This window comes from Oncorhynchus tshawytscha, unplaced genomic scaffold, assembly GCF_018296145.1.
Source record: "Oncorhynchus tshawytscha isolate Ot180627B unplaced genomic scaffold, Otsh_v2.0 Un_contig_5348_pilon_pilon, whole genome shotgun sequence".
In the NCBI taxonomy this organism is placed as follows: Eukaryota; Metazoa; Chordata; class Actinopteri; order Salmoniformes; family Salmonidae; genus Oncorhynchus; species Oncorhynchus tshawytscha.
In genome coordinates, this window is record NW_024609519.1 from 45,001 (window position 1) to 67,481 (window position 22,481).

Consider the following 22,481-nt stretch of genomic DNA (forward strand, 5'->3'; position numbering starts at 1 on the left):
ATTTGCACTTTTCGCACCAAAGTACGTTCATCTCTAGGAGACAGAACGCGTCTCCTTCCTGAGCGCAATGACGGCTGCGTGGTCCCATAGTGTTTATACTTGCTTACTATTGTTTGTACAGATGAACGTGGTACCTTCAGGCGTTTGGAAATTGCTCTCAAGGTTGAACCTGACTTGTGGAGGTCTAAAAATATTTATCTGATTTCTTTAGATTTTTCCATGATGTCAAGCAAAGAGGCACTGAGTTTGAAGGTAGGCCTTGAAATACATCCACAGGTACTCCTCCAATTGACTCAAATGATGTCAGTTTGCCTATCAGCAGCTTCTAAAGCCATGACATCATTTTCTGGAATTTTCCAAGCTGTTTAAAGGCACAGTCAACTTAGTGTATGTAAACTTCTGACCCACTGGAATTATGATACAGTTAATTATAAGTGAAATAATCTGTCTGTAAACAATTGTTGTAAAAATTACTTGTGTCATGCACAAAGTAGATGTCCTGACCGACTTGCCAAAACTATAGTTTGATAACAAGAAAGTTGTGGAGTGGTTGAAAAATGAGTTTTAATGACCCCAACCTAAGTGTATGTAAACTTCCCACTTCAACTGTAAATAGAAGTCTTCCATACTTTCCTCTGACATGACCACATACTTGTTTCATTTATGTTACAAGTCACACCCCTGTTCAGTTAGGTGACTGAGACAAACAAAGACGGCCATTGATTATCTCCAGAATAAACTACCACAGAGCAGGTAGCTGCTTGCTTTTACGTCCGGGTAGGACAGAAACCACTGTTCTTGTCAGAGCATGTAACACAACAAGCTCAGAGAGCACCGTTTCACTCTCACTCACTCACACCTTCAAAAGCATTTATTATTATGAAACAACGTCTTAGAAAAACACACACCATGACATTACAATATAGACAAGAATAAGTGATTGATTGTTACATAACGATAATGTTCTGGATAGCCAGCCACACCAGAAACCATGATAGGAGAGAGGCAGTGATTAGCAAAGCTGATAGTACATCACTGATTTGAGGCCTCCCAATGTCTTTAAGATGGAGGAGCTGAGAGAGAGTCATCATGCATCCTCAGTCAAAGAGGTTTGCGATTGCCCCTTCATGCTTGAAAACCTTTCTAACACTATATTACAATGAATGTATGATCAAATATTTACAAAGGTCTTAAAATTCACGACTGATTGTTAATATGAACAGAATGCCTTTATTTCATGTAAAGAATATTCTACAGAGTATTTCATTCCCATGCCTGTTCAGTTAGTTACAGTCAGCTGTTGTGCATCCTCCTCACATTGCTGCAAAACAAATCAGGGATGAGAGTGGATCCTTCTGACATTGCTGCAAATAAATACCCATTCCTAGAACGCTTGGGCAGATTATACACAAGTATGGTAATATATATATATATATATATACTGGAAGAATGGTGGATATACTGTACATTTCCAGTAGAGGATGAACCAGCTCAACGAGCCAGCAACAACACTTCCACTGTCCTCTTCAGTTCAAATGTCTGAGGCATTATGGGGCAGTCAAGAGTACTTCCCCTGGCATGCTATGCCATCCCACTGGGCGAGAAGGAGAGCTGTTTGCCCCATCCATCCTCTCCTATGTCCACAAGGGTCGTATTCATTAGTACACACCGCAGCAGTATGTTTCGCAACGGAAAACAAACATTTCTTATTGGTTCAAGTTCAGGTCGTCACTCCCTGATTCAGTCCGTTTTCTTGCGTTTGGTTCCTAATGAATGCCACCCAGTCTTATCAGGCTCATGAGGAAGGCTCTGTGGCACCCTACATAGTGCACTACTTTTGACCTTTAGCTTACCAGTAGTGCACTATATAGGGAATAGGGTGCCATTTGGGACCAAAACCATGGCTCCTTCCTCAGACCACAGACACCCCCTGGGCAGGGCAGGTGAGGGCGGCGGCTACGTCGGGCCTCTCGATGCGGGCCAGCGCCGAGCACAGAAGCCCCAGAGTGGAGCCCTCCTGCTGAGCCCAGTTGGAAAGGAGGGTGTGTACAGGGGCCTCGCCGTGCCCAAACAGGTCCATCTGCTCGGGCTCGTAGCCCAGCGCGGCCCCCAGGGTCCTCCAGGAGCCTCTGCGGCTCCCGCTCCCCTCCTGGAGCAGACGCTCCACCTCCTCCTGTCTGTGGGGGGGCAGGTTGATGTACAGACGGCCGTCCTGCTTACTGTCCCTCTTACTACCTGAGGGTAGAATACACAACAGACACAGATCGTCACAAGTCCATTCAACAGTTATAATAGATGAGAAAAGCCAATAAGAAAAGACGTCTGTAAGTTGTTCTGGATGAGAGTGTCTGATAAATGCTAAATGTGCTCTACATGGAGAGAGATTGGAACATGTATTTAACTTGGGCTTCTGTTCTCACTCAGGTAACAGTGTAGTGCAGTGAGGTTAATTGTGGTGTAGTCGTGGCTGTTGGTTGTTACCTTTACTTGGCTGGCCATCCTGCAGGCTGTGTGAGTCCAGGAACACTCCGCTGTCACTGTGGAGTTTTTCTCCTTCAGGACACGTCCCCAGCTCTGCAGCGCGAGCTTTACTCAACGCCTGCTTCTGCTTATACGACGTCCAGCTGACGAGACATGGGAGGAAATACGTTTACACTCTTTACTAAAACATAACAGGATCATTTGTATCACAACCTATAACAGAAATACACGACGGCAATCGAAAGGTTTGCAAACAATTCTCCACCCCGTCATGCATTTAACAACTCCCTCCAGCCAATGCTCACACCAATGCAATGCTTCAAGTGTGGAGGATCAGGATGCAGCCAATGAGACGGCAGCGTGTCTCCTGTCAACTCACCACTTGTAGGCGACGTAGAGCAGCAGGCCCAGCACCACAGCAGCCAGAACAGATACGTAGACCAGGATGTGGTTGCTTCTCCCATCATCCTGAGGGGTGAATCCAGGGGCCCTGGGGGCTGCTCCTCCTCCAGGGGCAGGGCTGGCCTCCTCTCCATCATTCACCAACCCTAACCCGGGCAGGCGAGGAGCGGCCAGAGGGCCGTCAGACTCAGGGGGACGAGACAGGATGTGGAGCTTCTTATCTGTTGGTTGGAGAGAGATGGGAGACTGTTGATTAGAGAACCACTGAACCATGAAGGAAACACTAAGGATAGAAGGGGGCCACTTGACATATCTGCCCTGTCCTTATCCCCGTCTCAACATATCTGCCCTGTCCTTATCCCCGTCTCAACATATCTGCCCTGTCCTTATCCCCGTCTCAACATATCTGCCCTGTCCTTATCCCCGTCTCAACATATCTGCCCTGTCCTTATCCCCGTCTCAACATATCTGCCCTGTCCTTATCCCCGTCTCAACATATCTGCCCTGTCCTTATCCCCGTCTCAACATATCTGCCCTGTCCTTATCCCCGTCTCAACATATCTGCCCTGTCCTTATCCTCAACATATCTGCCCTGTCCTTATCCCCGCCTCAACATATCTGCCCTGTCCTTATCCCCGTCTCAACATATCTGCCCTGTCCTTATCCCCGCCTCAACATATCTGCCCTGTCCTTATCCCCGTCTCAACATATCTGCCCTGTCCTTATCCCGTCTCTACATCTATCTGCCCTGTCCTTATCCCAGTCTCTACATATCTGCCCTGTCCTTATCCCAGTCTCTACATATCTGCCCTGTCCTTATCCCCGTCGCTACATATCTGCCCTGTCCTTATCCCAGTCGCTACATATCTGCCCTGTCCTTATCCCTGTCGCTACATATCTGCCCTGTCCTTATCCCTGTCGCTACATATCTGCCCTGTCCTTATCCCTGTCTCAACATATCTGCCCTGTCCTTATCCCTGTCTCAACATCAAATCAAGGGCCTTGACACATCTACCATTGGCACAATGTTTTTTTGTAATAAGTCAATGACTGTGTATAGAATGTGAGGGCTTTCCTACCTACAGTTGATGCAAACACACAGTCACACAGTCCCAAACAGTGAACATATTTGATAACACTACCAGCTATCTGAATAATGATCTTGTTGCCAAATTTAATCCAGCAGTAGTAGTCTGTGAGGGCCTGTCAGCTCCCAGCCCCCTCTGACCCAGTCAGCTACCAGCCCCCTCTGACCCAGTCAGCTACCAGCCCCCGACCCAGTCAGCTACCATCCCCTGACTCAGTCAACCCCCCCTTGTCTTTACCCCTTTCTACAGCCCTTGACTCAGTCAACCCCCCAAACCCCTCCTTACTCCTTCTACAGCCCCTGACTCAGTCACCCCCACCCCAAACCCCTCCTTACTCCTTCTACAGCCCCTGACTCAGTCACCCCCCAAACCCCTCCTTACTCCTTCTACATCCCCTGACTCAGTCACCCCCCAAACCCCTCCTTACTCCTTCTACAGCCCCTGACTCAGTCACCCCCCAAACCCCTCCTTACTCCTTCTACAGCCCCTGACTCAGTCACCCCCCAAACCCCTCCTTACTCCTTCTACAGCCCCTGACTCAGTCACCCCCCAAACCCCTCCTTACTCCTTCTACAGCCCTGACTCAGTCACCCCCCAAACCACTCCCTACTCCTTCTACAGCCCCTGACTCAGTCACCCCCCAAACCCCTCCTTACTCCTTCTACAGACCCTGACTCAGCCCCCCAAACCCCTCCTTACTCCTTCTACAGCCGGCCCATTTTAGGATCAAACACGACTGGGGACTCCCCTGACCTCTATCTACAGTGTCAGATGGGGTGACCTGTGTGTGTTCAGATGACCAGTCTCCTGGGGAGATCCAGGCCACTAGACCAAGGCTTGGTCATTTGGAGCCGGTGAGGGGTTACCATGTTGGGGTCACCAATGTGCCAAGGCCCTGGGGTCTGGTGTGGGGGTAGTTATATTGTCAGGCCCTTTTTAAGAGCTGTCGGCTCCAAGCCATTTGACTGCAGCACTTAAGAGTGTTTTCTCTCTGTTGGACTGTGCTCATGTTTCCTCAAGTGTTGCTAAGTGTTCAGATTAGGTGTGGGTACAGGTGTTGGCCACATGTCTCCTCCCTCCCTCCCTCTCTCTCTCTAAGGGGCTTTATTGGCATGGGAAACATACTTTTGTATATATAGTGTATGTGGACACCCCTTCAAATGAGTGGATTCAGCTATTTCAGCCACACCCGTTGCTGACAACTGTATAAAATTGAGCACACAGCAATGCAAACTCCATAGACAAAAATTGGCAGTACTGAAGAACTCAGTGACTTTCAACGTGGCACCGTCATAGGATTCCATCATTCCAATAAGTCAGTTTGTCAAATGTCTGCCCTGGTCAACTTTAAGTCCATACACACACACCCACACAGAGACGCACCCATGCAGAGGGTGTCAGAGTTGAGCTGGCAGGCTCTGATCTCCACCTCAGTGTCAGAGCACTGAGAGCAGACCTGGCAGGGCTTGATATCACTCTTCTCCTCTGAGAACGTTCCTGGGCGACATGGTTGGCACTGGGTGTTCCCCTGGGCACCACAGAGCCTCACCACCCCCTCGCCACGTCCACACATGGTGCAGGCGGCACACAGCCCTGCCGCACTCTTCCCATCCCGCCACAGGTAGAAGTGCTGGTCACAGTCACAGTGGGTATCCTGGGTGGCGCTGCAGGAGGTCAGCTCTGGGATGCCAGCCGGGCAGCGGGCACAGGGGAGGCACGGGGAGAGACCGTCTGATGAGGAGAACATTCCTAGAACATACAAGGTATAGGTGATTTGAATGTATCTCACAGTGTTATCAGTATGTATGTACTATAGTTGTATGTCTACTGGGGGAATGGCATAAGCAACAGCATCTCAACCGTATTGCCTCCATGACTCACCCTCAGGGCAAGGCTGGCACTTGGTGTCCTCCATCCCACACTCTACCTCCACCCCATGGCCTGGAGGACACGGGCTACAGCACTCCCCTGACTGGCTGAACTGCCCACTGACACAGGCATCTCCCAGGGCAACCTGGAAGGAGAAACAAAACAGTTAGCTTAGCATCAATTATCAGATAGATAGATAGTGATTTATTTATCGGTGCTGCAGATGCCAGTGATGAGGGAACTCTTTTATAGATCAAACCGATGAGTGCTAAGTGGTTGACAAGCCAACACATAGATATGTTCAAGACTATGATGGAAACTATGGTGACAAGCCAACACATAGATATGTTCAAGACTATGATGGAAACTATGGTGACAAGCCAACACATAGATATGTTCAAGACTATGATGGAAACTATGGTGACAAGCCAACACATAGACATGTTCAAGACTATGATGGAAACTATGGTGACAAGCCAACACAGGGATACATCAGACATTCCTAAGGGCTTATAGAGCCCAGTGCAGCCTAGCAGGAGGGACTGGCTTCAATCAGACTGCCTTTAAATCAGACTGCCTTTAAATCAGACTGCCTTTAAATCAGACTGCCTTTAAATCAGACTGGCTTTTAATTAGACTGGCTATGTTCAAGACTATGATGGAAACTATGGTGACAAGCCAACACATAGACATGTTCAAGACTATGATGGAAACTATGGTGACAAGCCAACACATAGACATGTTCAAGACTATGATGGAAACTATGGCGACAAGCTATGTTTGGAGGAGTAAGAGCATCTCTCTCAGCTGGTCTCAGTCAAGGCCAGTCCAGTTCCACCAACCAAAGACTCAAAAATAAGACCTCAATGTTCATGTAGAAATCAGGAAATCAAATACACACACCCCTTTGCCTGCCTCGACATCGGATGGAAAGAATGGGGAGAAGGTGGGCGTATTGAAAATAGTATTTTTTAAAATATTTTGATCTGGCTCTGTTTTCAGAGTGCTGAGCGCTTATCTGCCCCGGCCGGGTAATGGAGGGGCCAGACTGAGGCCCAGATGGCACCCTATTCCCTATATGGGGCTCTACATTGGACCAGGGTCTATAGGGCTCGCCGGGCTCTGCTCAAAAGTAGTGCACTCTATAGGGAATAGGGTGCCTTTTGGGAGGCAGCCCCAGTGTGTGTTAAACATGAGGGATACATCAGACATTCCTAAGGGCTTATAGAGCCCAGTGCAGCCTAGCAGGAGGGACTGGCTTTAATCAGACTGGCTTTAAATCAGACTGGCTTTAAATCAGACTGGCTTTAAATCAGACTGGCTTTAAATCAGACTGGCTTTAAATCAGACTGGCTTTTAATCAGACTGGCTTTAATCAGACTGGCTTTAAATCAGACTGGCTTTAAAGAAGACTGGCTTTAAAGAAGACTGGCTTCAATCAGACTGGCTTTAATCAGACTGGCTTTGATTTAAAGGCAGTCTGATTTAAAGGCAGTCTGATTAGACTGGCTTTAAATCAGACTGCCTTTAAATCAGACTGCCTTTATTCAGACTGGCTTTAATCCCATGGAAATAATAAAACAAAGGAGAAGGAAAACACTGAGACATGAGGAAGAGGAAGGAGTAGAAAGGGCTTCCTCCCACATTGACACATTCCACATGGGTGTGAATGACATTATAGTCACAATGTGTGTGTGTGTCTCTTGTCCTCAGACACAGTGAGGGGTGGGAGGAAGGGAGGGAGGGTGAGGAGGAGGGGAGACCGTTGTAGCCCCAGGCGGGTGTGTCAGTTAGCCCCCGCAGCCCAGCATGTGTGTCTATTTTGAGGGGGCCTTTGATGTCCCCCCCCCAGCCCTGCAGGTGTGTGTGTGTGTGTGTGTGTCGCTCCTTCCCTCCCGACCGCCCCTCACTATGTCTAAGAACAAGAGATTTACACACACACACACACACACACACACACACACACACACACACACTCCTCCCCCCCATCAAGGCCCTCCTCTAAAGCAGTCAGGCATCTGAAACATGCCCATGTTGAGGGCTGATTGACCCACTAGCCATTATCCCTGGAGCCTGAGGGTAGACAGGAACTAACAGATGTCTAACAACTAACCTCCTGCTAACAGCTAAACAACCCTCTGATTTCTCCCTGACTCACTCCCAAATGGCACCCTATTCCCTTTATAGTACACACTTTTAACCAGGGCCAATAGGGTTCTGGTCAAAAGTAGTGTACTACGTAGGGAATAGGGTGCCATTTGGGAGAAACCGCTGTCTCCGATGTCTGCTCCAAGAAGCAGCTTGTGTCAACATGTGGATTCTCCAACGAGCCCAACACACACAGGGACCAACGCACACAAACGGGAATGCACACATGAACGCACGCAAACACACACACACACACCATGCCAGTGGTCAGATGATGTGGATGCTACGCTACAGGACTGTTTTGCTAGCACAGACTGGAATATGTTCCGCGATTCATCCAATGGCATTGAGGAGTATACCACCTCAGTTACAGGCTTCATTAATAAGTGCATCTGCGATGTCGTCCCCACAGTGACCGTACGTACATATCCCAACCAGAAGCCATGGATTACAGGCAACATCTGCACCTAGCTAAAGGCTAAAGCTGCCACTTTCAATAAGAAGGACACTAATCCGGATGCTTATAAAAAAATCCCGCTATTCCCTCAGACGAACCATCAAACAGGCAAAGTGTCAATACAAGACAAAGATTGAATACTACACTGGCTCTGGTGCTCGTCGGATGTGGCAGGGCATACAAACTATTATGGACTACAAAGGGAAACCCAGTCACGAGCTGCCCAGTGACGCAAGCCTACCAGATGAGCTAAATGCCTTTTATGCTCGCTTCGAGGCAAGCAACACTTAAGCATGCATGAGAGCACCAGCTGTTCCAGACGATTGTTTGATCACGTTCTCCGTAGTCGATGTGAGCAAGAACTTTAAACAGATCAACATTCACAAGGCCGCGGGACCAGAAAGATTACCAGGATGTGTACTCAGAGCATGTGCGGACCAAATGTGCAAATTACCTCTAACTTGTACCCCTGTACATAGCCTCGTTATTGTTATTTTATTGTGTTACTTTCAATTTAATAAAACATTTTTACTTTAGTTTATTTAGTAAATATAGCACTATTTTTAAGGGCTTGTAAGTAAGAATTCACTGTTGTATTCGGCCAATATGACAAATAACATTTAATTTAATTTGATCATTCCAGTCACAAAACTGCACTGAAACAATTCCACCACTAGAAAGAGAACAACTTTGAAGGGAAAGGAGGGTACGTTTCATTCCAAGAACAACAGCACAACTTTGAAGGAAAGGAGGGTGTTTCATTCCAAGAACAACATCACAGCTTTGAAGGGAAGGAGGGCACATTTCATGCCAAGAAAAACAGCACAGAGGTTTTATTGCACCATTATTTGAGGAGCCAGACAACATGTGAACCTCAGCTAGCACAGATCTGCAGTATCAGGGTGGTGGGAGCTCAGTTTCAACAGGTATTTATCTCAGCGATCACATGCGCTTCTACAGTGAGCTGTGGTTGTCTTATCACTGTGATATGTGGTTGTTCTACCTACCTTAGTTGAATGCACAGTCGGTTAATCAATATGGATTAGAGTGTCTGCTAAATAACTACTGACTGTAAATCACTCTGGATTAGAGTGTCTGCTAAATAACTACTGACTGTAAATCCCTCTGGATTAGAGTGTCTGCTAAATAACTACTGACTGTAAATCCCTCTGGATTAGAGTCTCTGCTAAATAACTACTGACTGTAAATCACTCTGGATTAGAGTGTCTGCTAAATAACTACTGACTGTAAATCCCTCTGGATTAGAGTGTCTGCTAAATAACTACTGACTGTAAATCACTCTGGATTAGAGTGTCTGCTAAATAACTACTGACTGTAAATCACTCTGGATTAGAGTGTCTGCTAAATAACTACTGACTGTAAATCACTCTGGATTAGAGTCTCTGCTAAATAACTACTGACTGTAAATCCCTCTGGATTAGAGTCTCTGCTAAATAACTACTGACTGTAAATCACTCTGGATTAGAGTGTCTGCTAAATAACTACTGACTGTAAATCCCTCTGGATTAGAGTGTCTGCTAAATAACTACTGACTGTAAATCCCTCTGGATTAGAGTCTCTGCTAAATAACTACTGACTGTAAATCACTCTGGATTAGAGTGTCTGCTAAATAACTACTGACTGTAAATCACTCTGGATAAGAGTGTCTGCTAAATGACAGAAAATGTAAATGTGAGAATGACCCATCACAGTGAGTTGTGTGAGAAGACCTTGGCTAATGGCTTGTAGTCTCTTTCAACGGTCGTGTATTTAGCTTGTGTCCCAAATACACCCTATTCCCTACTTGGTGCACTTGTTTTGATCAGAGTCCTATAGGGTTCCAATTGGAATGCACAAGCCTTGTTGTGAACCAGGCTTCCCGGGGAAGTTCCATGGCAGAAATCAGCTAAAGAGGGGTCAGAACCCGGAATCAGTGACATCTCACAACATGTCAAACCAATCCAATGATCTGCTTGGGCAGAGCTCCAAAAGGTGCTCATCAGATTAGTGCCGTAGGAGCAACAGTGAGGACGACAACAGTTCAACAAAACAAGCACTGGTGACAAAACATTTTAGAATGTTTACAGCACGCTGGTTTTCAGAGCATTTTAGAATGTTTACAGCACGCTGGTTTTCAGAGCATTTTAGAATGTTTACAGCACGCTGGTTTTCAGAGCATTTTAGAATGTTTACAGCACGCTGGTTTTCACAACATGTTTACAGCACGCTGGTTTTCACAACATTTTAGAATGTTTACAGCACGCTGGTTTTCAGAGCATTTTAGAATGTTTACAGCACGCTGGTTTTCACAACATGTTTACAGCACGCTGGTTTTCACAACATGTTTACAGCACGCTGGTTTTCACAACATGTTTACAGCACGCTGGTTTTCAGAGCATGTTTACAGCACGCTGGTTTTCAGAGCATGTTTACAGCACGCTGGTTTTCAGAGCATGTTTACAGCACGCTGGTTTTCAGAGCATTTTAGAATGTTTACAGCACGCTGGTTTTTACAACATGTTTAGAATGTTTACAGCATGCTGGTTTTCACAGCATTTTATAGAATGTTTACAGCACGCTGGTTTTCACAGCATTTTATAGAATGTTTACAGCACGCTGGTTTTCACAACATGTTTACAGCACGCTGGTTTTCAGAGCATGTTTACAGCACGCTGGTTTTTACAGCATTTTATAGAATGTTTACAGCACGCTGGTTTTCACAGCATTTTATAGAATGTTTACAGCACGCTGGTTTTCACAGCATTTTATAGAATGTTTACAGCACGCTGGTTTTCACAACATGTTTACAGCACGCTGGTTTTCACAGCATTTTATAGAATGTTTACAGCACGCTGGTTTTTACAGCATTTTATAGAATGTTTACAGCACGCTGGTTTTCACAGCATTTTATAGAATGTTTACAGCACGCTGGTTTTTACAGCATTTTATAGAATGTTTACAGCACGCTGGTTTTTACAGCATTTTATAGAATGTTTACAGCACGCTGGTTTTCACAACATGTTTACAGCACGCTGGTTTTCACAACATGTTTACAGCACGCTGGTTTTCACAACATGTTTACAGCACGCTGGTTTTTACAGCATTTTATAGAATGTTTACAGCACGCTGGTTTTCACAACATGTTTACAGCACGCTGGTTTTCACAGCATTTTATAGAATGTTTACAGCACGCTGGTTTTCACAACATGTTTACAGCACGCTGGTTTTCACAACATGTTTACAGCACGCTGGTTTTCACAGCATTTTATAGAATGTTTACAGCACGCTGGTTTTCACAGCATTTTAGAATGTTTACAGCACGCTGGTTTTCACAGCATTTTATAGAATGTTTACAGCACGCTGGTTTTCACAGCATTTTATAGAATGTTTACAGCACGCTGGTTTTCACAACATGTTTACAGCACGCTGGTTTTCACAGCATTTTATAGAATGTTTACAGCACGCTGGTTTTTACAGCATTTTATAGAATGTTTACAGCACGCTGGTTTTTACAGCATTTTATAGAATGTTTACAGCATGCTGGTTTTTACAGCATTTTATAGAATGTTTACAGCACGCTGGTTTTCACAGCATTTTATAGAATGTTTACAGCACGCTGGTTTTCACAACATGTTTACAGCACGCTGGTTTTCACAGCATTTTATAGAATGTTTACAGCACGCTGGTTTTTACAGCATTTTATAGAATGTTTACAGCACGCTGGTCTTTACAACATGTTTAGAATGTTTACGGCACGCTGGTCTTCACAACATCTTGAATATTACCTGTAATGTTCACCTCCTGTAGCCTAACTGTCATCTAAAACAAATGTCATCCTGCACCTAAATTACAAGGCTTGGATTTACACTAAACTATTTCATATTTCAGCACTTAAAGGGCATGTACACAATCTGGTGTACATTGTCTACTGGTGTCATTTTAAACTGGGAACGTACAGCACCTTCACAAAGGATTCACACCCCATGACTTTTTCCACATTTTGTTGCTTTACAGCCTGAATTTGAAATGGATTCAATTCAGATTTTGTGTAACTCGCCTAAACAAAAGACCCCATAATGTCTTGAGTCATTAAGTATTCAACCCGTTTGTTCTGGCAAGTCTAAATAAGTTCAGAAGTAAACATTTGCTTAACAAGTTACATAATAAGTAGAATGGACTCACTCTGTGTGCAATAATAGTGTTTAACATGATTTTTGATTGACTACCTCATCTCTGTACCCCACACATACAATTACCCATCCACTGAATTATAAATGTTTTGTGTCAGCGATGCTGTCTGGTAGTGTCTCCAACTGCTGCTTCATCGTGCTGTAGACCAGAAACTGGCGACCACACACACACACACACATAACACACACGCACCACACACACACGCACACACTACACACACCACACCACACGCGCACACACACACACACGAGAAAGTCCAGACAGAGTCCACTCCAGCTCTACTTTGCTCTGCAGAGCCAGACCCATTGGCATTTCCTATTGTGCTGACCAAATATAGAGCTAAATATTCCCCTCCGTGCACCAGTTCATGGGGTGGAGTGTGTGTGTGTGTGTGTGTGTGTGTGTGTGTGTGTGCGCGTGTGTAGTGTGTGTAAACGTCCACCCTGCCCAGGGCTTAATGACCACAGTAATCAGGACTGGGACTAACAGAGCTCTGATTTATGGACCTCAGAGGGAATGTGTGACTTGTGTAAAAGGTCTCCGTACTCGCCTACTGAACAGGAAAAGGCAGTTGAGAAAGTCAACATGAAAAGTGACCCGATTTGCATATGACATCAGAGTGGAATCTTGTTCCAAAAAAAGTGCTGAACTTGTTAGAATTTTGATGAACTATATTAGAATAATTGTGTACTGTGCTGTTATATGCTAGCTTATATAAACCATTTTCAGACTGTTATGTGGTAGCTCAGGACTAGCTTACATACAGAGCCAAGCAGCCTACACAGTCGACACCTCCTTGGCTCAAGGACCATGAGAAAAGAGAACACACAGACCTGATCTGTCTGCTCCAGGGCCACTGGAGAGAGTTGAGGGGCCGCAGTTGCTCTCTCCACTTCAGTAGTAGAGGACTTGATTCCCTGGTGAGAGGAGACCTCCATGGAGCCCTATCTGCTTTCAAAAGGGGCTATGAACTCCACGGCTGTCACGGTCACTCCGTCAACACACACACATAAGCAACGCACACACACACAAAAGTGTGAATACACACAGAAGCACATGTACACAGAAGCGCACGTACACACAGAATCGTGCAGTCACCCAGTCGTGAGCATGCATGCACACACACTCCCTAAAGCCGCCCTTTGGCCTTTTTGCAGTGCGATCCCATTTGACATGATATTTGACTCCTTGTCTGCAGCAGCACTAGTTTCCACGTGAGAGTGATGAGCACATGAAAGGGTGGGGAGCCCCAGGAGGCAGGGCTCTCCCTCCACCCTGACCCTGACCCTCACACCCTGGGGACAGCAGCATGGTGTCACCACCTCCACCCTGACCCTGACCCTCACACCCTGGGGACAGCAGCATGGTGTCACCACCTCCACCCTGACCCTGACCCTCACACCCTGGGGACAGCAGCATGGTGTCACCACCTCCACCCTGACCCTCACACCCTGGGGACAGGCAGCATGGTGTCACCACCTCCACCCCCTGACCCTGACCCTCACACCCTGGGGACAGCAGCATGGTGTCACCACCTCCACCCTGACCCTCACACCCTGAGGACAGCAGCGTGGTGTCACCACCTCCACCCTGACCCTCACACCCTGGGGTCAGCAGCATGGTGTCACCACCTCCACCCTGACCCTCACACCCTGGGGACAGCAGCGTGGTGTCACCACCTCCACCCTGAGGACAGCAGCATGGTGTCACCACCTCCACCCTGACCCTCACCCCATGGGGACAGCAGCATGGTGTCACCACCTCCACCCTGACCCTCACCCCATGGGGACAGCAGCATGGTGTCACCACCTCCACCCTGACCCTCACACCCTGGGGACAGCAGCATGGTGTCACCACCTCCACCCTGACCCTCCACCCTGAGGACAGCAGCGTGGTGTCACCACCTCCACCCTGGGGACAGCAGCGTGGTGTCACCACCTACACCCTGACGACAGCAGTGTGGTGTCACCACCTCCACCCTGGGGACAGCAGTGTGGTGTCACCACCTCCACCCTGACGATAGCAGCGTGGTGTCACCACCTCCACCCTGACGACAGCAGCGTGGTGTCACCACCTCCACCCTGAGGACAGCAGCGTGGTGTCACCACCTCCACCCTGAGGACAGCAGCGTGGTGTCACCACCTCCACCCTGAGGACAGCAGCGTGGTGTCACCACCTCCACCCTGAGACGTCCAGCAGACAGAAGAACAGGAGATGTAGATCGAGGTCCTGTAGTGCACTATATAGGGAATAGGGTGCTATTTGGGATGCACATAATTGCCTCCATGACTCATTATCTGGGCAAGTCTGGTCAAAATGTGGACCTATCGGCCCTGGTCAAAAGTAGTGCACAATATAGGGAATAGGGTGCCATTTGGGAGGCAGTGCACTATATACGCAATAGGGTGCCATTTTGGGACAGACACACTAAGGCAGAGGGACGTGTAGGGAGGGTGGAGCTAGAGCTGCTTGCCTGTCTGATTGGTCCATGATTTTAATCTGCACACTGATTACTGTCATCAGCAGTAGCAGGTCAACGTTTGGAATCTGGAACGTTTTTTTTGTTAACCATGTTTTGTTCCAGTCAGGGAATATGCTGAGCTTTCCATCTCCTCCTAACAGCATGACAAACTACTGGATACCAATAGTCATGCCACTGTAAGCCTGCTTGTCTGTCTGCAATTCCTTATTAAAGTTCTCAATATGCTGACTTACTGTCTCAAAGATGTCGCTGTGGGAAAGCAAAGCGGCGGTCGTGAGTTCAAGAGAAAACCAATCAGAAAACTGCTTAGCGTCAACATGGAAATTACATTTACTGTTCTGTTACAAACAGGGTCGCCCTTCTCTCGCCACAGACTGAGAGAAATTATCATTTCTTTGCTCCGGATATCCAGACCGCAGCGATAGTTTTACTCATGACGCATTTCTACCAGGAATTGCCGCAAGGAAGGACTATGGCACTATCTATGAATTGTAATACAGTTTGGTAATGTAACAGAGAACCTTGGACAATCACACCACTAACATTAGTGGGCCGGTGTGATTCAACAACAAGTATAATGATCTTTAATACATTGAGGTTTGAAAAAACATTCATATTAAGCAGAGAAAACTAATTGGAGAAGTTCACCAAAAAAAAAAGTTGTTTTTTAAATTTTCAAACAAACCTCTGTGATAGAAATAAAGGTGTGTTTTGGGGAAACAAAACTTTGTTTTCCATTTAAAATGAACGTTTGTTGTTATTATCCCCTCATTAAACAGATAAATATCTTTCCGGGGTCACATGAATGCAGAGTGAATTAAGATCTGATGGAGTTGTATCTCCAGCGCTTTGATCTTGAAGAAAGGGTTCGGCCCTGGGAACATGACAAGACATGCTGCCTCTCCTCTCCTCTACAGGCCCTGGGGTCTGTTGGACTTGAAAGGAGATGGAGTGTCACATTGTCATCGTCTCCAGCTGTGGAAAGGATTATTTTGACTTTAACTACCTGCATTAACGTTTAAATTACACATACTTATGATACAGCCTAAGCCTTATCAATTGGTAAGGAAGATAAACTAAGATCAGAAAAGAAAAACAGAGTTTATCTCTGAGTAAAAGCAGGAGAGTTGTAGATAATGACAATATGTCACATTCTGTAGCTATACAGAACATTGTCAATGTAGAGTGAGAAGTAGGCTAGATTACAATGTAACACAACCAAGACGCAAGGCATCTAATCATTGCCAGCTTCCAATTGGCTCATTCACCACCCCCTCCTCCCCAGGTCGTTGCAGTAAATGAGAACGTGTTCTCAGTCAAATGACCTGGTAAAATAAGGGTTAAATCAAATAAATGCATGTAATTACAATGCAGCGCGTGCGTAATGCCAACATAGTTTACAATGTAGCGCGTGCGTAATGCCAACATAGTTTACAATGCAGCCAAAATCATTAACTTTATGCAGATTGGCTAAATAATGAATTCACCTCATGTTGGACAGTAATGTGCGTTACTATACATTGCACTCTCAGCAGAAAATAACAGGGAGGGAATTGATCTGTTCGTGTATAACTGTACAGTAGCCTATGAGATATATTAGTGAGTTACAGCCTATGTATATCAGGAATAGGAGCGACATGACACTTACATTTACGAACAGAAAAAGTGTGCAGACCCAAAGCGCATCCATGTCACAGTTCTTCGCCGATGGAAAATCCCGTACAATGAGTTGGCTATACCCCTTCAAAAGTCTTTGGGACCAAAGAAGGCTTCAATAGCCTACTCCGTGAGACGTAACCCAGGTAAATGCCAAAAAAGCGCACCTAGGTTCCTAAAAACTCTTCACAGCTGTCAAGAAACCACTTTGAAAGTAACAAGAACACGACCAAATGAGAGCATTTTTAAAAACTGCATCAAAGTATCCTACACATACGGCGGAAGAAAAATTGCCCCAAAACTCCGAGTGCCGCTTCTCTTCAGTCCGAGTGCCGCTTCTCTTCAGTCCGAGTGCCGCTTCTCTTCAGTCCGAGTGCCGCTTCTCTTCAGTCCGAGTGCCGCTTCTCTTCAGTCCGAGTGCCGCTTCTCTTCAGTCCGAGTGCCGCTTCTCTTCAGTCCGAGTGCCGCTTCTCTTCAGTCCGAGTGCCGCTTCTTCCGAGTGTCGTCTTCAGTCCGAGTGCCGCTTCAGTCTTCAGTCCGAGTGCCGCTTCTCTTCAGTCCGAGTGCCGCTTCTCTTCAGTCCGAGTGTCGCTTCTCTTCAGTCCGAGTGTCGCTTCTCTTCAGTGAAATCAACTGCCATGAAAGAAAACAGTAAAAAAATCCTCTTCTTTAGGCTACACACCATCTACTTTTACTGTAGACCGTTTCTTTGTTACATTCCCTACAGTTGAGTCACACTTCAATCTTTGTTGGCATGTTCCTCTTGCAGTGAGAGAGTCTGAAGCGCAGCGTTTTGGCCTCTCGATCTTCAAGCGCTTGGTTCACTTTCAACGCCTTCAGCTCTCTACGGCTGGAGCCCGGGTCCTCGCTTTGTGATTGGCTGATACGCGACGGCAATAAACACATTGAAGTGATATTCAAATGGAGATGAAACTTGATACACTGTAATAAATAAAGGGGATACATTCCGGAAGATGCCTTTAGGGATCTGTTTAAATAATGGAAGTTGGGACTTTGATGTAGCCCGGGCTGTATTTTGCGGTCTTAATTTTTAAACCCCCGGTTATTTCTCTAGGGGGGTTACAGAAATTACTATTTTGTGGCTAATATTCTCCGTTACACTCTTTTTTTATTATAGTATATATGTAAATAAGCACATGCTTATAAAATGATATGTTGTATATAAATTATATAGGATAATTAAGATATCAATGTAGAATATTGTAACCTAGCAGTTGTAATACCGGTAAGTAGGTTAAACTGTACTGTAATAGACTATTGAAGCACAAACACAGATATTTAGCTTAGTCCTAAATAATGTCAGGGCTATTTAATGAATGTACTATTTGCAAGTCGCTTTGGATAACAGATTCTGCTAATGACTAAAATATACATGTAATAGCCCAGACATTATTTAAACAGTTTTCAAATATTCAGGGAAGGCATATGGTATGGCCTCTATATTTTAGGTTTTTGGACCAGCTGCCTCTATACATAACTAATTTCAGGTACTTCTTAATTTTAGTAGCCTAGAAAGTAGTCTCACACAGTAGCCTATTGTTACGTCCCAAATGGCACCCTATTCCCTATATAGTGCCCTGCTTAAATGTAGTGCACTAGATAGCGAATAAGGTGCCATTGGGACATTCCAACAGTAGCCTACCAGAGTTGTAACATATGTGACCTACTCTGTTGATTGTTCTATCCTGGCTGTCTCTTCTCTTCTGTCTCTCTCTCTCCAGCAGCCAGACAGTCTTTGAAGTGGTACTGCTATTGTGTCTGAGAGACGTCTCCATTTTGTCCCCCTCTGAAGTCCCAGGACCCCATGTGGTGCCTTCTTAACTATTTACAAGGTGTGTCATTCACCCAATGTTTGTCTTAGAAATCCTTTTGCATCATTTAAAAGATCTAACATGAACTTGAAAAGCTGCTACTTTCTGCATACCTGGGTCACGCCCATAAAATGGATGACCTCTGATTGTAACTAATAGGCCTATTAAATAGCCCAGACATTATTTAGGCCTAAGCTAAATATCAGTGATTGTCCTTCAACATGCTACGACAGTAGAGCTTAGCCTACATACTGGTTTTACAAGTGCTAGGTTACAATATTATACATTGACATCCTAATTATCCAATATAATTTGTATACAACATATACTTTTATAAGCATGTACCTACACTATGTATACAAAGTATGTGGACTCTCCTTCAAATGAGTGGTTTTGGATATTTCAGCCACACCCGTTGCTGACAGGTGAATAACATTGAGCACAGGGCCATGTAATCTCCATAAACAAACACTGGCAGTAGAATCGCTTTACTGAAGAGCTCAGTGACTTTCAAATGTGGCACCGTCATAGGATGCACACCTTTCCAACAAGTCAGTTCGTCAAATTTCTGCCCTGTTAGAGCTGCCCCAGGCAACTGTAAGTGCTGTTATTCTGCCCAGTTAGAGCTGCCCCGGTCAACTGTAAGTGCTGTTATTCTTCCCCAGGCAACTGTAAGTGCTGTTATTCTGCCCTGTTTAGAGCTGCCCCGGGCAACTGTAAGTGCTGTTATGATGCCCAGTTAGAGCTGCCCCAGGCAACTGTAAGTGCTGTTATGATGCCCAGTTAGAGCTGCCCCGGGCAATTGTAAGTGCTGTTATTCTGCCCTGTTAGAGCTGACCCAGGCAACTGTAAGTGCTGTTATTCTGCCCCAGGCAACTGTAAGTGCTGTTATTCTGCCCTGTTTAGAGCTGCCCCGGGCAACTGTAAGTGCTGTTATTCTGCCCTGTTAGAGCTGACCCAGGCAACTGTAAGTGCTGTTATTCTGCCCCAGGCAACTGTAAGTGCTGTTATTCTGCCCTGTTAGAGCTGACCCAGGCAACTGTAAGTGTTGTTATTCTGCCCCGGGCAACTGTAAGTGCTGTTATTTTAAGTTGTTTTTTTAAACCTTTATCTAACTAGGCAAGTCAGTTAAGAACAAATTCTTATTTTCAATGATGGCCTAGGAACAGTGGGTTAACTACCTTGTTCAGGGGCAGAACAACAGATTTATACCTTGTCAACTCAGGGATTCGATCTTGCAACCTTTCGGTAGCCTTTTGGTTGCAAGTCCAACGCTCTAACTACTAGGCTACCTGCCGCCCCAAGTGCTGTTATTGTGAAGTGGAAACGTCTAGGAGCAACAACGCCTCAGCTGCAAACAAAACGGTAGGCCACACAAGCCAGTAGAACGGGATAGCTGAGTGCTGAAGGACATAGCGCGTAAAAATCATCTGTCCTCAGTTGCAACACTCACTACAGATTTCCAAATTGCCTTTGGAAGCCACATCAGCGCAATAACTGTTCAACTGCGCAAGAACCCGAATGCAGTGCCAACTGTAAAGTTTGGTGGAGGAGGAATAAATATCCGGGGCAGTTTTTCATGGTTCGGACTTGGCCCCTTAGTACCAGTGAAAGGAAATCTTAACGCTACAGCATACAATGACATTCTAGAGGATTCTGTGCTTCCAACTTTCTGGCAACAGTTTGGAGAAGGCCCTTTCCAGTTTCAGCATGACAATGCCAACTAGCACAAAGCTTAGTTCATACAGAAATTATTTATTTAGATCGGTGTGGAAGAACTTGACTGGCCTGCACAGAGCCCTGACCTCGACCCCATTGAACATCTTTGGGATGAATTGGAAACCAGATTGCGAGCCAGGCCTAATCGCCCAACATCAGTGTCCGACCTCACTGATGCTCTTGTGGCTGAATGGAAGTAAGTCCCTGCAGCAATGTTCCACCATCTAGTGGACTGCCTTCCCAGAAGAGTGGAGGCTGTTATAGCAGCAAAGAGGGGGACCAACTCCATATTAATGCCTATGCTTTTGGTCATGTAGTGTATTTACTAAAACTATAGGCTAATATTAGTGTTATTCATGTTAATAAAAATACTGGCGGGGGAGAATATTAGCCACAAATATAAATATCAGTAACCACTAGGAAAAATAACTATAGGCTTTGAAAGTGACTCGACCACTTGAAGATCTCGGGCCAAAACGCTGCACATCAGACTCTCTCACTGCAAGAGGAACATGCAAAGATTAACAGTGTGACAAAGAATTAAACAAACAACAGTGTGACTCAACTGAGGGGAATGTTAGTTCAACAAAACAGACAAATGTTTGGTCAACAAAGACCAGTACAAAAAGTGTTAGTTCAACAAAGACCAGTCATCAAGTGTTAGTTCAACAAAGACCAGTACAACATCTATCGAGTGTTAGTTCAAGTTCAAAGACCAGTACAACATCAAGTGTTAGTTCAACAAAGACCAGTACAACATCAAGTGTTAGTTCAACAAAGACCAGTACAACATCACCAGTGTTAGTTCAACAAAGACCAGTACAACATCAAGTGTTAGTTCAACAAAGACCAGTACAACATCAAGTGTTAGTTCAACAAAGACCAGTACAACCGAGTGTTAGTTCAACAAAGACCAGTACAACATCGAGTGTTAGTTCAACAAAGACCAGTACAACATCGAGTGTTAGTTCAACAAAGACCAGTACAACATCGAGTGTTAGTTCAACAAAGACCAGTACAACATCGAGTGTTAGTTCAACAAAGACCAGTACAACATCGAGTGTTAGTTCAACAAAGACCAGTACAACATCGAGTGTTAGTTCAACAAAGACCAGTACAACATCGAGTGTTAGTTCAACAAAGACCAGTACAACATCATTGAGTGTTAGTTCAACAAAGACCAGTACAACATCGAGTGTTAGTTCAACAAAGACCAGTACAACATCTGTGAGTGTTAGTTCAACAAAGACCAGTACAACATCGAGTGTTAGTTCAACAAAGACCAGTACAACATCAAGTGTTAGTTCAACAAAGACCAGTACAACATCAAGTGTTAGTTCAACAAAGACCAGTACAACATCAAGTGTTAGTTTACTACATCAAGTGTTAGTTCAACAAAGACCAGTACAACATCAAGTGTTAGTTCAACAAAGACCAGTACAACATCAAGTGTTAGTTCAACAAAGACCAGTACAACATCAAGTGTTAGTTCAACAAAGACCAGTACAACATCTGAGCTGCTTGTGCTGACAGTTTGAGTTGACACATTTCCATGGGTTTATTCTGGTGGTTCGTTCTCTCAGGCTCAGCTCTGTTCTCCAACCAACCTTGTAAAACTGTTTTTCTAAAATGACTCTTTGCAGGGAAATACTGTATGGATTCTACTGAGTGGACAAAACATTAAGAACACCTGCTCTTTCCATGACAGACTGACCAGGTGAATCCAGGTGAAAGCTATGATCCCTTATTGAGGTCACATGTTAAATCCACTTCCATCAGTGTAGATGAAGTGGAGGAGACGAGTTAAAGAAGGATTTTTAAACATTAAGACAATTGAGACATGGATTGTGTGTGTGCCATTCAGAGGATGAATGGGCAAGACAAAAAATATACATTAGGAAGGTGTTCCTAATGTTTGGTATAGTCAGAGTACAGTTACAGACTACTTTAAGGTGTTCCTAATGTTTGGTATAGTCAGAGTACAGTTACAGACTACTTTATACATTTTCAAAATGGTTTACTTCACAAAAAGTGAGTTTATCGTCCATTTTCGGGACTAAATCCTTGCGACAACAATAGGCTACAGTCAGTGATTACTAGGGCTGAGTCCCAAACGGCACCCCATCACTATGTGGTGATGGGCCCATAGGACTCAT

At 45.3% G+C, this 22,481-nt stretch overlaps 1 protein-coding gene across 2 annotated transcripts; it reads right to left on the reverse strand.

Moving 5' to 3' along the window:
* Positions 1-856: 856 nt before the first annotated feature.
* nradd (neurotrophin receptor associated death domain) lies at positions 857-17,267 on the reverse strand. 2 transcript variants are annotated; one of them, XM_042315696.1, is made up of 6 exons: positions 16,767-17,267; positions 5,853-5,985; positions 5,355-5,720; positions 2,861-3,104; positions 2,482-2,624; positions 857-2,235 (listed from the first exon to the last, which is right to left on the reverse strand). In XM_042315696.1, exons 1-6 carry the CDS (start codon positions 16,806-16,808, stop codon positions 1,913-1,915), a joined length of 1,251 nt encoding a protein of 416 aa, XP_042171630.1. In that variant the 5' UTR covers positions 16,809-17,267; the 3' UTR covers positions 857-1,912. The 2 variants fall into 2 exon arrangements, with proteins under 2 accessions (XP_042171630.1, XP_042171629.1); XM_042315695.1 differs by lacking the exon at positions 16,767-17,267 and adding an exon at positions 13,470-13,702.
* Positions 17,268-22,481: the final 5,214 nt, after the last annotated feature.